The 11,748-nt window shown below is 63.3% G+C and overlaps 2 protein-coding genes across 4 annotated transcripts; both read right to left on the bottom strand.

Moving 5' to 3' along the window:
- Positions 1–189: 189 nt before the first annotated feature.
- On the bottom strand, positions 190–7,296 carry SYTL4 (synaptotagmin like 4). 2 transcript variants are annotated; one of them, XM_085571006.1, is made up of 17 exons: positions 7,162–7,296; positions 6,256–6,403; positions 5,901–6,116; positions 5,286–5,395; positions 5,013–5,127; positions 4,745–4,852; positions 4,379–4,493; positions 4,182–4,272; positions 3,919–4,022; positions 3,740–3,826; positions 3,298–3,476; positions 3,007–3,109; positions 2,019–2,180; positions 1,500–1,605; positions 1,010–1,109; positions 567–790; positions 190–462 (listed from the first exon to the last, which is right to left on the bottom strand). In XM_085571006.1, the coding sequence occupies exons 2-17, from the start codon at positions 6,363–6,365 to the stop codon at positions 320–322; spliced, it is 2,073 nt and encodes a 690-aa protein (XP_085427132.1). In that variant the 5' UTR covers positions 6,366–6,403; positions 7,162–7,296; the 3' UTR covers positions 190–319. The 2 variants fall into 2 exon arrangements, with proteins under 2 accessions (XP_085427132.1, XP_021384183.1); XM_021528508.4 differs by having other exon boundaries at positions 567–775.
- Positions 7,297–8,028: 732 nt separating this feature from the next.
- TYW2 (tRNA wybutosine-synthesizing protein 2) lies at positions 8,029–11,747 on the bottom strand. Of its 2 annotated transcripts, none has more exons than XM_085570978.1 (8): positions 11,575–11,747; positions 11,192–11,421; positions 10,933–11,080; positions 10,668–10,857; positions 9,984–10,134; positions 9,804–9,913; positions 9,023–9,180; positions 8,029–8,949 (listed from the first exon to the last, which is right to left on the bottom strand). In XM_085570978.1, exons 2-8 carry the CDS (start codon positions 11,248–11,250, stop codon positions 8,521–8,523), a joined length of 1,245 nt encoding a protein of 414 aa, XP_085427104.1. In that variant the 5' UTR covers positions 11,251–11,421; positions 11,575–11,747; the 3' UTR covers positions 8,029–8,520. The 2 variants fall into 2 exon arrangements, with proteins under 2 accessions (XP_085427104.1, XP_085427103.1); XM_085570977.1 differs by having other exon boundaries at positions 8,029–8,955; positions 11,575–11,743.
- Between the last annotated feature and the right edge of the window lies 1 nt (position 11,748).

The following is an 11,748-nucleotide window of genomic DNA, read 5'->3' as shown; positions in this document are numbered from 1 at the left end:
CTCTGGAACGGGGTGGTAGGAAAAAGAATGGGAAGAAATACAAACACAATGACATTTCAAAGCCTTTTGCCTGGGGGAGAAGAAGGGAGGGTCCATGAGCACTGCAATTCAGCCTGAAATCTGGTACAAGGCTTATGACGAGAGGAAAACCCTTTAAACAAAGCTAGGCCAAGAAGACTTTCTGCCCAAGCCTGTTTAGAGAAGGTCATGTTTATTAAAGTATAATAAAAAAAAAAAAAACCACGGCGTATTTGGCAGCCTTGCCAGGCTGCGCGGTAGGCACAGCTCCTGACAGCAGTGCCAGTCCTGGTGCCACAGCCTAGGGCCTCAGCTTGGCCATGCTGGAGCGGAGCTGGAGTGTCCCCTCCGCCCAGGAGCCCGGGTACTGGCACATCTTCTGCCACAGGTTCAGCTCCTCGCCCGTGGAGTCCATCCAGTCCACAGCCTGCCCGTTGCTCACGCCTGGGGAAGGGATGGGAAGCTCTGCTGGGGCAGCCTGGCGCCCGCAGCGCAGCCGCCCAGCGGGGCCGTGGCTGCCCGGAGTGCCAGGGGCCCGCGGCTCTCACCAGTGCCCACCCCCAGGCGGACACCCCCGAGGAAGTCGTTGCTGGACAGCGGCTCCCGGTCCCAGACCGTCAGCTCCAGGCAGATGTGCTGCAGCTCCTCGGGCGAGACACCGTTGTAGACAAAGGTGTGGTTGTAGTGAGGGTTCAGGGTCTTCTTCACCACGGGCGTCTTCCTCTTGGAGGCTTTGTTTTTGTGTGGCAGGAGGTAGCTGGGGAAGCAGCCCCTTGGGTGAGCAGCAGGCGGGCATCTGCCTCCTGCTCTGGGGGCTGGGGCACCGCAGCACCCCAGGAGCTGCCTGGAGCCCCCCTCCCTGCCTTTCCTGCCACGGCTCAGGAACAAGGACCGTGGCTCCCTGCAAGGGGCCCTTCTCCAGGCCCCCAGCAGCTTTGGGAATACAGCCAGGGAGGACAGCGCCTTCCTCAACCCCAGGACCCTCGCTCACCCCTTGACGAAGCTGTCTGAGGTCCCTCCAGACTTGGCTGCTGTCAGGTTCTTGGCTTCTTTGATCCAGACCTGGAGCTCACCTCCTTCTCCTGTTTTGCCTAGGAAAAACCCAACACAGTAGAAATGAATCAAATTTAATTTCTACCAGGGCAAACTTCTGGAAAGCTCCTGCTGAGCACCCTTCATCCCAGAGGCAGGTGCAGAGCCTGGACTGGCATCTCCTCTTGCCTTCTCCTGTACTGGCCCTGCCTGCTGAGGGCAAAGGCAGACAAAACTGCTTCATGCAGGGACAGAGATCAAGCCTGAGGACAGCCAGGTCTGCCCTGACCCAGAGCAGCTTTGCAGGCACTGCAGAGGAGAAGGCTGCAGAGACACCACCTGAGAACCCATCCAGAGCCAGCCTGCATGGCCACGAGCAGGCTCTGCAGGGCTACACTGCTCCTGGAGCCCCTGCAGGGCTACACTGCTCCTGGAGCTTCAGCACTTACCTTTCCTGCCATTCCCAGCCCCAGGATGCTTGGCAGATGGGATGTACTTCATGGAGACAACCAGCTCCCCCTTGTACTGGTGGAGACCAGCAATATCTGCCCCAACCTGCAGAGGTGAGAATTACCAAGGTCTGCAGAGAAGTCACAGCACACACAGTGACAGCCTGGTGAGCAGCACCTCCAGGCTGGGACAAGGACTGGGCCTCTCCAAGATGTGTCTGAGCTGGCACACGTGCCTGCAAACTCTCCCCAGCATCACCAGTGCAGCCCAGCTCCTTTGGGAACTTATTTTGGCCTAATCACCTGACAAGGAGAGGGAAGCTAGGCTCAAGGCAGAAGATCTGCCCTTTTTTACTACAACAGCACTGCTGTCTGCATCTGGGGTATTCACACCTCCAAATATTTGATTTGGCAAAGCCTTTTGGCAATGCTCAGCTGAGGTCTCCACACCCCTCTGCCCACCGAGGCCTATACCCCAAGAGCACCAGGCAAGGGAGGCTGTGGGCAGCACGGGCACACCTTGCCATGCAGGGGCAGGAACTCCTCCAGGTGGCTCTCGAAGTTCCAGGCACCCAGGGGAACCTCCACCTCCCCCAGGAACGTGTTGCGGCCGAAGCGGTCGTGGTGCCACACCGAGAACTGCAGCGTCCTCGCGAGCAGGAGGGACTTGTTAACCTCATACTGGGGAGAGAGGAAACCACTGGTGAGGGCAGCAGAGGACAGGGGCAGGCCTGGCAGATTCCATCAGCTCCGGAGCACGAGAGGAGACAGGTCTGAGCAGCAGTGGATGCGCACAGGAGCCCGTTCTTCTTCCATTCCACGCCTGCCAACACCTCAGAGTGCCAGGCAGTGGTGCAGGAGCCTGTGCTGTCCCAGCAGGTGTCCCCTGGAGCCAGGACTCATGGCATCTGGCCATCCCACCACCAGCAGAGCTCTGCCAGACCACCGAGCCTCAGGTGGTCAGAGCACAGAGCTCAGCAAACCTGGCTGTGCGAGCCTGAAAACCAAACCTCAGCTCTCACTTCCTCCTGTGCAAGAGTGCCTGGCCTCGGAGGTGCACTGCTACACTGAGGGACAGAGTCAGCCACAGGCATGGCAAAGGGCAGTGCCAAGTTGTTCTGCCCTGGGCCCCAGAACTTATCTCTGTCCCTGTGGCGTGCTGCCCTCCCTCCTGCCACCATAACATGCCTCCAGGGGCCAGGAAGCCTTCACCTGGGAAGGAAATACCCAGGGAAATATCCGGGATGCCTCTGCTTGGGGAATGCCACAGGAACCAGGGACGTGTCCTGTGTCACAGCCACATCTGCAGCTGTGCCTCCACCCCACCGTGGCACTGGGGCCTGGCAGCACAGCCAGAGCAGAGCAGGGATTTTGCAGCTTTCAGGGCGCAGGCTCTGGACACGGGTGCTCTGCAGAGACCCTGCTGCAGGGTTGGGAGCTCAGCTCTCCCCTGGCTTGTTGCAGCAGCATCCCCTGGGTGCCTGCAGGCCAGCCCAGCCCCCCTGACCTTCAGCAGCTCGTTGTACAGGGGATTGATGGTATTGCGTTTGATGGTTGTCTTGCGTTTCCCTTGCCGGGATTTGTCGGGCAGGAGGTAGGTCTTCACATACCTGAAGGGAGAACAGGCAGCACTTCAACAAGGTCTCTCCAAAGCTAATCCTCCGAGCTTCCCAGGGCAACCCCAGACCTTGTGCCTCACCAGGACCCTCCCACTTACAGCTCCCATCTCTGGTGGGCACCCACAACCCAGCTGGGCACCACCAGTGGTGGCAACAGCCATCGCCCCCCTGGCTCTCACGGGTTGGAGCGCTTCCTGCCCTCGTCCCCGTAGGCCAGCTGGCGACACTCCTTCACGTGAATGAACAAGGTCTGTGTCTTCTGCTCGTAGCTCAGGGAGAAGGAGATGCCCCCAGTGACAGCCACGCTGCCGAAGTCGCCGGCCTCGCTGTAAATGCTGACCATGCTCCCCAGTGTGCTCTGGAAAACAGGGCAGGGCTGAGCTGGCACAGGATCACCTGACAGTCCCTCTTCATCCTCAGCAAGGTTACCCCTGTGCCTCTTCTGCACGGCCCCCCTCACCTCCCCGTGGCTGGGGATGGCCACAAGTGCCTCCCTCCCGCACACAGCTGCCTGGAGGAGAGCTGGCTCTCTGCATTTTGATCCCTTTTAGGGGAGAAGCCCCCACACACAAGGCTCCTCTCCCTGCAGCGGAGCAGAGCACAGCCCCCGCGGGCACTCACCGAGGAGGTGCCGCTGCGCATGCTGCCCCGCGCCACCCGCTGCCGGTGGATCTCCACCAGGTTATCGATGTCCTCCTCCTCCTCCTCCTGCAAGGACAGAGAAGCCGCCGGTGTGGGGAGCAGCCAGCCAGCGGCTCCTCCAGCTGGCAGCCATCGCCGTGGCACTCTGAGGGTCTCACCAGCTCCGTGTTGAGGCCAGGGACTGACTTGCTCCTGTCCCCCAAAGAGCCACCTTCCCCCACAAGGTCCTCGGGGCGCAGGTCGATCACGGACTTGGTGTAGTCTGCACGAGAGGCGGTGAACAGCGCACGGAGCAGGACCAGCAGAGCCCCGCTGCTCCCTCGCTCAAGAGGCTGCCCCAGCCTCTCCCATCTGCACTGAAAGCCCTTCCCAGCCCAGGGAGGAGGAGCTGCCCACCCCTGGCCGTGTCAGCATCTCTCACCCGCAGGCCGCACCACCCGCCGGGGGTTCTTCTGGAATATCATTTCATGCTCGTCCACCAAGGTGCTGCTGCGGGTCCCCACGGTGGCATCCTGGGAAGGAAGAGTCCCTTGAGAGCAGGGCAGGGCTAGGAGCCCTGTGGGGTGCCAGCCCCACGCCCCAGGACAGGGCTGAGCCTGTCGGAGCAGCATCACGCACCCGCCCGTCAGAGAACGCGTTCTTGGAGCGGAGAGGGAGGGTCAGGCTGGAGGAAGCAGGTCCTGCTGGCCCAACAACCTGTTTTCCAGGGATGGCTCTCTCCAGGGAGTTCCTCCTGTGGCAAACACAGAAAGGTCTGTCCCAGACCACAAGCACAGCTGGCAGAGCAAGTGCTGGCCAGGAAGCGACACTTGAGCTGCCCGTAGCAGCCTGGGAGCAGAGGACCTTCCTGCCCAGGGACAGGCTTCAGCCCAGCCAGAGGAGCCAGCTTCCCCCTACTAGACTGAGAAAAACATACTTCAGATGAAGGTCCCATCCTCTGCCAGCCAGTCTTGCCAAAGACAAGCCCCCCTGGGATCCTCTCACCTGCCGCCCACATCAGCAGGACTAGGTTTGTAGCTGTCCAGGCTCATGTTTTCCATGGACTCTGTGTCGCTTTTGCCATCCCTAGGGTCTGAGGCATCTGGAAACAAACTGCAGACAAGCAAAACCACAGGTATGTCCTGTTTGGTGAGGAGGTCGGTCTGAGAGAGCTCCTGCACCACCGATGATCCGCACAGGGCAGAGCTTCCTCTCAAACCTGCAGCAGATGAGAGCTGCTGCCTGGAGCACGGGGGACAGCAGGGATTCCTACCTGGACCCCTCCCGGGGTGCAGGGGGGCTCGGCTGCCGGACTGCAGAGGAGCTTTTAGGCTCACTGAGCTGGGCTTTCTGGAGGAGAGTATATCCCACAGTCTCTCTTTTGTTGGCTGCAAGAGAGGCATCATGAGGAGCACTGCTCCAAGCTCACTGCTTGGAGCAGGAGCTGCTCCCATCCAGCTCCACACTGGGCAGAGATGCACTGGGGAAAGCTGGAGCATCCCACGTGGCTGGGCTGTGGGAGAAGGCCTTGCTGTGGCACCCCTACCTGCCGGCCTGTGCCGCAGGGACAGCCGCACCATGTCGCTGCCCAGGTGGTTGGCAAAGCGGTTCACCCTCTGGTCATAGAACCAGTCACCCGTTGCCTTCTTCAGCTCACTGCAGGGCAGGGGTGGTGGGGGCAGTCAGGGGCAGTAGGGACTGTCAGCTGTGCCCCAACCCACCCTCGGTGCTGCCACAACCCGAGAACACAGGCACAATGGGCAAAATCAGCAGGTGACTGGGCAGGGACCATTCACCGGGCAGTTGACAGGCTCAGCTACATCCTCAGCAAACACGGCAGCAAGGCAAGTTTTGTAGGACAGAGGAAGCCAAAAGGGAGGAAGCCTGGGGTGCTTGGAACACAGCTGTGCAAGGGCACAGGGGGATGCTGCAGTTAGTTCAGGTGAAGGAGCAGGACATGAAGGAGACACAAGAGAGGGGTATGACCCATTTTTCCATCACCCAAACACAGGAGTGACAGCAGAGCAAGCTGCCCTGCACTGGGGAGGACCAGCCAGGCTAGGAAAGGCTGGCTATGGGGCAACAAGTTGAGGCAACTGAGAGGAGGAAGGGGAAAGGAGGCATGTGCACAATGTGCCTGCCACTGGTCCTGGCTACTCACGCCTCCTTGGTGCAGACTTTGCAGCGCCAGGAGCCGCCGGGGCTGTAGGAACGGCAGTCCCGACACACCAAGTGGTTGCAGCCCCGGCAGGTGTTGGCCTTGGGGCTGACGCGGCCCAGGCTCTGCTGGCAGCGGGCGCAGGTCCGCTCGCTGTAGCGCTGGCTGCCCCGCTTGGCTCCCTTGCGCCGGATCTCCAGCAGCTCGTTCTTCAGGCGCCTGCCCAGAGCCGACACCGGGAGCTGTCAGAGGCGCCCCGGGACCCCGGCGACACCCGTCACCCACGCTCTCGCTCATCCACCCGCCTCCAGAGCATAGCGGGGAGGCAGCTCCTGCCCAGCTCCAGCCGCGTTCGCACCTGATCCTCCTCTCCTCTGCCTTGCGGAGCTCCTCGTCGCGCTGCAGGACCTGCAGGATCAGATCTCTCTCCACGTCCGACAGGAAGGACAGGTCCACAGCCTCCGACATCGCTGCGCCCGGGATGGCTGGCCCTCAGCGCACGCCAGCTAGGGACATGCCAGCTGCTGAGCGCGGGTCGCGCCCCGCGAGGTGCCCCGTGCCCGCTGCCGGGGCTGGACCCGGCGCTGGCGGCACCCAGGACACCGGCCCGCCCGCCGCCTCCGCCGCCCTGCCCCGGGCTGGGCTCGGGCCGCCTGCCAGCCCCGCCGCCCCGCTGACCTCAGCCGGCTCCGTGGGACCGGGCTGACACGCAGCACCCGCGGGCAGCCCCGGCAGGAAGGAGCCGCCCCGGGCCGCCCCTCCCACGAACGCCGCGGGGCTCGGAGCTGCCCGAGCCCGAGGAGCCGCCGGGAGCGGACACGCACCAGGGCGGCACGGCCGGATCCGGCTCGCAGGCGGCGGCACCAGGAGCCGGGCGGCCGCGGCCGCTCCAGCCGGGACGGAGCCGCGGCGCTGGCTCGGGGGCTGCACCGCTCCCCGCTCCCGCCCGGCCCGGCGGAACCGGCAGGGACCTTCCTGTGCCCGCAGCCGCGCTCCGGCGGCCCTCGGGGAGGAGGGGGCGGCGGGGCGGACCCCAGGCTCCTCTCTGTCGGGAAAAGTGGGATCCGGGGCCGGGAGCGCCGCGTTCGCAGCGCGGCCACCGGGGCTGGGAACTGCCCCCGCCCGGGACACCGCGGCTGGACCGCCGGACCACAGAGGGACCCCTGGCTACCCCCGACTCCCCTGCAGCCGAGGGACCCCCGTCCTGCCCCGTCCGCGGAGGAACCCTCGGTACCCCCGCCCGATCCCACGACCGTCCCGGTACCTGCAGCGGCTCCGGCCGGCGCCTCCCGGCAGCGGGAGGGGACAGCGGCAGCGGAGGGCGGCGCCGGTGCCTTAAAGGAGCCGCGGCGGCCGCACCTGCGGCACGGACGGGGCGGCCCGTGCGGGAGGCGGTGCCCGCTCCCTCCAGCCCTTCCCCGCCCGAGCAGCCCCGGAACAGCTGCGGCTCCAGCCCCGCGGGCCGGTTTCCCCGGTGCCCCATGGCCCTGACTGGGTGGGTGGCTTCTCCCGAAGAGCAGAGAGCGCACCGACACCCGAACTGCGGGGGACTCCCCGGCGTGCCCGCGGAGCAGCCCAGGGCCGCGGCCGTGGCGTCCTCCCGCCGCAAGGCTCCGGCCCTGCCCTTGTCCTTCGTGGCAGAGATACCGTCCCCGCAGGGCGCCTCGTCCCTGCCCCCCGCAGCACAGCACCGGGGAGCCCGAGCACTCGCGGCTGGCCGAGGCGTGGGGCTCCACCCGCGGGGAGGCGGCTGCTCGCCACGCAGGACAGCGCGGAGCCACCTGCGTGCAGCCCCAAGGCAAACGAGAGGACGCGGCTCTGCCCTCGCTTTCGGCCGCGCCCCAGGGATGGGAGAGCCGGAGGCTTCCAGCCCTGTGGGAAGTGATGGGACACTGATAGTGGAAAAAACCACGGAGACATCAAAGGGCCAGCGGGAACTTCCTTGTGGGGCAGGGGTTCGCTCCATCGGGAGTACACAATAAATATGCAGAGGGCTTTGGGCTTGCAGGAAGACAATGCCACAGAGGCTTTGCTCCCTGAGCCCCTCCGCACACCACCCTGGGACCCAAAGTCCCCAGGCCAGACCCCCATGCTTGCTCCAAAGTTCACGTTTTGACTGGACACCAAGAGGTGGTGAGAAACATCTTTATTTCTGAAAAAAAGATAGGAAGGAAACAGGATGAACAGACTTGCTTCAAGTACATTAAAAAAGCATGCTGCTAAATACAAGCACCAAGCTTGTCCCTGACTTGCCGAAATGAACCCAGCAGGAACCCAAGGTTTCTCAGCACTGTGGCTCTCTCCTGTGTGAAAATGGGGCTCAAGGTGCTACCACGTGTCCAAGACCTGGGCAGCAGCTGGCAGAGCCAGGACAGAACACTGGCAGTCTGCACTCCAGCTTGCTCCATCTTTGTCTGGATCATGAAGGGATCTGCCGTGTGGAGCACAACCCTGGGTGCCCTGGCACAGGGAGGCACTGCTGGGCAGTGCTGCCACCTGGGAACTAGGGAACATAAGGCACATCCAGGCTGGCAGCAGGACACACTGGCAGCATGTCTCTGCCCCTGGTGCTTTGACACCAGCCTTCCAAGGGATCTGGAGCCCCAGCGGTGCCCATGTCCCGCTAAACGGGCAGCACAGGCCGGCACTCGAGGTCCAGCACGAGGTGATGCACGTGTGGTGCGTAGGACTTCACTGCCTCGATGTGCAGGACGCTGCAGCACCACGGCCGCCCGTGCAGCTCTGCCAGCAGCCCCTGGATCCGTGCGGCCGTGGCTGCAGCCCACCGCTGCCACTCGGGTCTGAGCCTGGCCCCCAGTGCCTCCTGCTCACTGTGCTCCGCCGGGTGCCACGCCTCTCCCGCGGAGCTGGCTGCCTCTGCGGAGCCCCGCTCAGCCAGCAGCACCGCGGCGTGCGCCGGGCGAGCCTCCACGTTCTGGTGGATGTGCAGAACCCCGCCCGTGTCCTTCTTCAGGACGCGGCAGGCCACCGGCCAGCCTTCCTCCGAGCTGGGAAGCAGCCCCAGGTTCACCCTGTCCGCCACATCGCGCAGCTGCAGCTGGGAGGAGAGCGGAGGTGAGGGGATGCCCGCGGGAAGGGCTCCCGCGGCCGGCGGCAGCGCTCACCTGCCGGCTGTCCCCGCCGTGGATGCGGCAGCGGTCCCGCACCCCGTTCAGCACCAGGCTCCTGTGCAGGGCCTCCACGGCGTGGCTGTTCCACTCACAGGCATGGACAAAGGCGGCTCCCGCGTGCACCAGGAACGGCAGCGTGAAATAGCCGATGCCTGCAGGCAGGAGGTGGCACTGACTGGGGACAGGGACCTCCAGAGAGCCACACTCCTCCCCGAGGGCAGGGCAGGATGCACACTGACACCCTGCCTCTCCAACTCGGCTTTGCTCTGGGTTGGAAAAAGCCCAAACACTGGAAAAATGGGAATTTATCCCTCCCTTTTGTGCAAAAGCAAATTTTGCCTTGAAAAATGTTTAGAGGAGATTATTTAACCTTCAGTCTTTGGCCACCAGGCTGAGATCTGTCTGGGTCTGCAGAAGTGTCCAAATTACCATTTCTTTTGATTAATCCACAGGAGTTTTGCGGGTGGCATTGTCCTTTCAGTGTGGCACAAATTGGAAGCACTAACTTCCTTAAGCACAAACAGTGGCAAATCTTTCCCCTGGATCAAAGTGATTCCCCAAACCAGCACTAGGCACAGAGCCTGAGAACAGGACGTCTTAAGTGTCCAGAGGCTGCAGGGACACAGGCAGGACAGCAGTGCCAGTGTAGCTGAAGGCCTCACAGACAAGATAGGAGCTCTAAGCCTGAGTATTTTTCATTCCAAGCTGGAAATGACATTTCCTGTCTACCTGGATGCCATCAGCACCTGTCCTGCTCCTCCTCCGTCCCCATTACCTGCATAGAGATCCACTACGACCTCCCCGGAGCAGGGCAGTGAGGCCACACGCAGCTTCTCCGTGATGTTGCCCGGGGAGAACATGCACTTGGTCACATCGAAGGTGTACCTGGAAGACCCGGCCCAGATGGTGAGGGCAGCCCCTTCCCCAGCAGCCGCATCCTGCATCTCCTGCCCACCTGATGCCGTTGTCCACGCGCTCCACCCAGCCGTGCTGGCCCAGCAGCAGGGTGACGCTGGGGGTCCGCATCCCGTCCGGCATCACCCGTCCTCGCCTGGCCACCCGCCGGGCCCCCAGAGCCGAGGCCACCGTCTCCCAGAGCTCCGGGCCTGCAACACAGCACCCCGGGAGGCGCGGGCAGTGAGACACAGTAAAAATTTAACAGAGTAGAAATTCGTTTAGATTTAAGTAAAATGCACTCCTTTGAGCTTACTAACTTAAGTGAAATATGTTATTTAGTCTAGTAACTACAGCACTAGCAAAGTTGTCTTAACTAAAGAAGAGATAAGAAAAACTCCTCAGATTTAAAAAGCAGAGTAACCCAAAAGTTTTCTATACCTTCTAACAAAAACTAAGTAGAAGTGTAACTAACTGTAAATATAACACAAAATCAGCAGAATGAATATGCATGAACCTATTGTAAAATTCTACGCATGCAGGAAATTACCTCGACTAGAATTTTCATAATATTTTTTATTACCCTGACTAGAAATTAGTCATGATAATAGAAAAAGATAAGAGTTTTCAGAAGTGTGCATGTCCATTAAAGGGCATCCACAACACTGTGAATAAACACACCGTTGCCTACGAATCTTTGTTAGCATTGTAGGGTTGGATTTTTCACCCGTGTCCCACCGCTTACCCAGGCGCTCCCAGGCCGGGTGGCTGAAGCTGTCCTCGCTGAGCAGCACCAGGTCGCCGTGGCGCTGCCAGGCGTGCGGCAGGTCCCGCTCCAGCTCGGCGGGCCAGCCGGCGGGCAGCAGCCGCCGCAGCTCCTGGAGCAGCCTGCGGGCCGGCGGGCGGCGGCGGGCGGCCCTGGAGGGGACAGCATCCTGCGGCAGGGCCGTGCCGCGGGGGCCCGGGGCTCAGACAGCGCCCGGGGCTCGCAGCCGGCCGGCTGTGCCAACCTGGATCCGGAGCAGCTCACAGGGCATCTCCGCGGGCAGGCAGAGCTGCGACAGCTTCTCCTCCAGCACGGGCACGGCCACGCGGCCGCCCGGCAGCCGCTGCAGCCGGTAGCGCCCGTCCAGGAGCCGCTCCTCTTCCAGGCATTCCCTGCGGGGAGAGGCCCTTCAGAGCCCGCGGCTGGCCCCGGACAGCACGGGGACCGCTGCCCCCATCGTGCCGGAGCACAGGCCCCGCTGCCCTCGCTGCCCCGGGCCTCACCTGAGGCGCTGGGCGAACCTGCGCTCCGTGGCCAGCGCGGGCACCTCCGCGGCTGCCATCCTGCCGAGCCCCGAGCGGGGTCAGGCCCGGCGGGGGCTGTGCCCGAGCGGCATCCCTGAGGCCGAGGGAATCCCCGAGGCCGCTCCCGGTGCCGGCGATCCCCGAGGCCGCGGCAGCCCGTTCGCGTCCCGGGCAGTCCGTTCGCAGTCCCGGGCAGTCCCGTTCGCAGTCTCTCTCGGGCAGACCCGTTCCCGGTGCCGGGCAGTCCGTTCGCAGTCCCGGGCAGTCCCGTTCGCGGTCCCGGGCAGCCCGTTCCCGGTGCCGGGCAGTCCCGTTCCCGGTGCCGGGCAGTCCCGTTCGCAGTCCCGGGCAGTCCCGTTCGCAGTCCCGGGCAGTCCCGTTCCCGGTGTCGGGCAGTCCCGTTCGCGGTGCCGGGCAGTCCCGTTCCCGGTCCCGGGCAATCCCGTTCGCAGTCCCGGGCAGTGCCGGCACGCAGCCCGCGGCCGGCAGCGCCGGTTTCCCGCCGGAGCGCTTTGGCAGCGGCGCCGCCGTGGAAG

The sequence above is a fragment of the Lonchura striata genome, chromosome 4A (assembly GCF_050655825.1).
Source record: "Lonchura striata isolate lonStrDom1 chromosome 4A, ASM5065582v1, whole genome shotgun sequence".
Taxonomy (NCBI): Eukaryota; Metazoa; Chordata; class Aves; order Passeriformes; family Estrildidae; genus Lonchura; species Lonchura striata.
This window is presented reverse-complemented; position numbering and strand designations above follow the sequence as displayed.

Bases quoted from the DNA above. Each gene is read 5' to 3' on its own strand.
- SYTL4 (XM_085571006.1), bottom strand. From the start codon at position 6,365: ATGTCGGAGGCTGTGGACCTGTCCTTCCTGTCGGACGTGGAGAGAGAT. The intron at 2,181-3,006 runs GTCAGGGGGGCT...CTCTCTCCCCAG, and splicing joins TGTACAACGAGCTGCTGAAG to TATGAGGTTAACAAGTCCCT. The intron at 1,606-2,018 runs GTGTGCCCGTGC...TCACCTCTGCAG, and splicing joins TCCTGCCCCTGCATGGCAAG to GTTGGGGCAGATATTGCTGG.
- TYW2 (XM_085570977.1), bottom strand. From the start codon at position 11,250: ATGGCAGCCGCGGAGGTGCCCGCGCTGGCCACGGAGCGCAGGTTCGCC. The intron at 10,858-10,932 runs GTTGGCACAGCC...GCCCTGCCGCAG, and splicing joins GTGAGCTGCTCCGGATCCAG to GATGCTGTCCCCTCCAGGGC. The intron at 10,135-10,667 runs GTAAGCGGTGGG...GCTGTGTTGCAG, and splicing joins CCCGGCCTGGGAGCGCCTGG to GCCCGGAGCTCTGGGAGACG.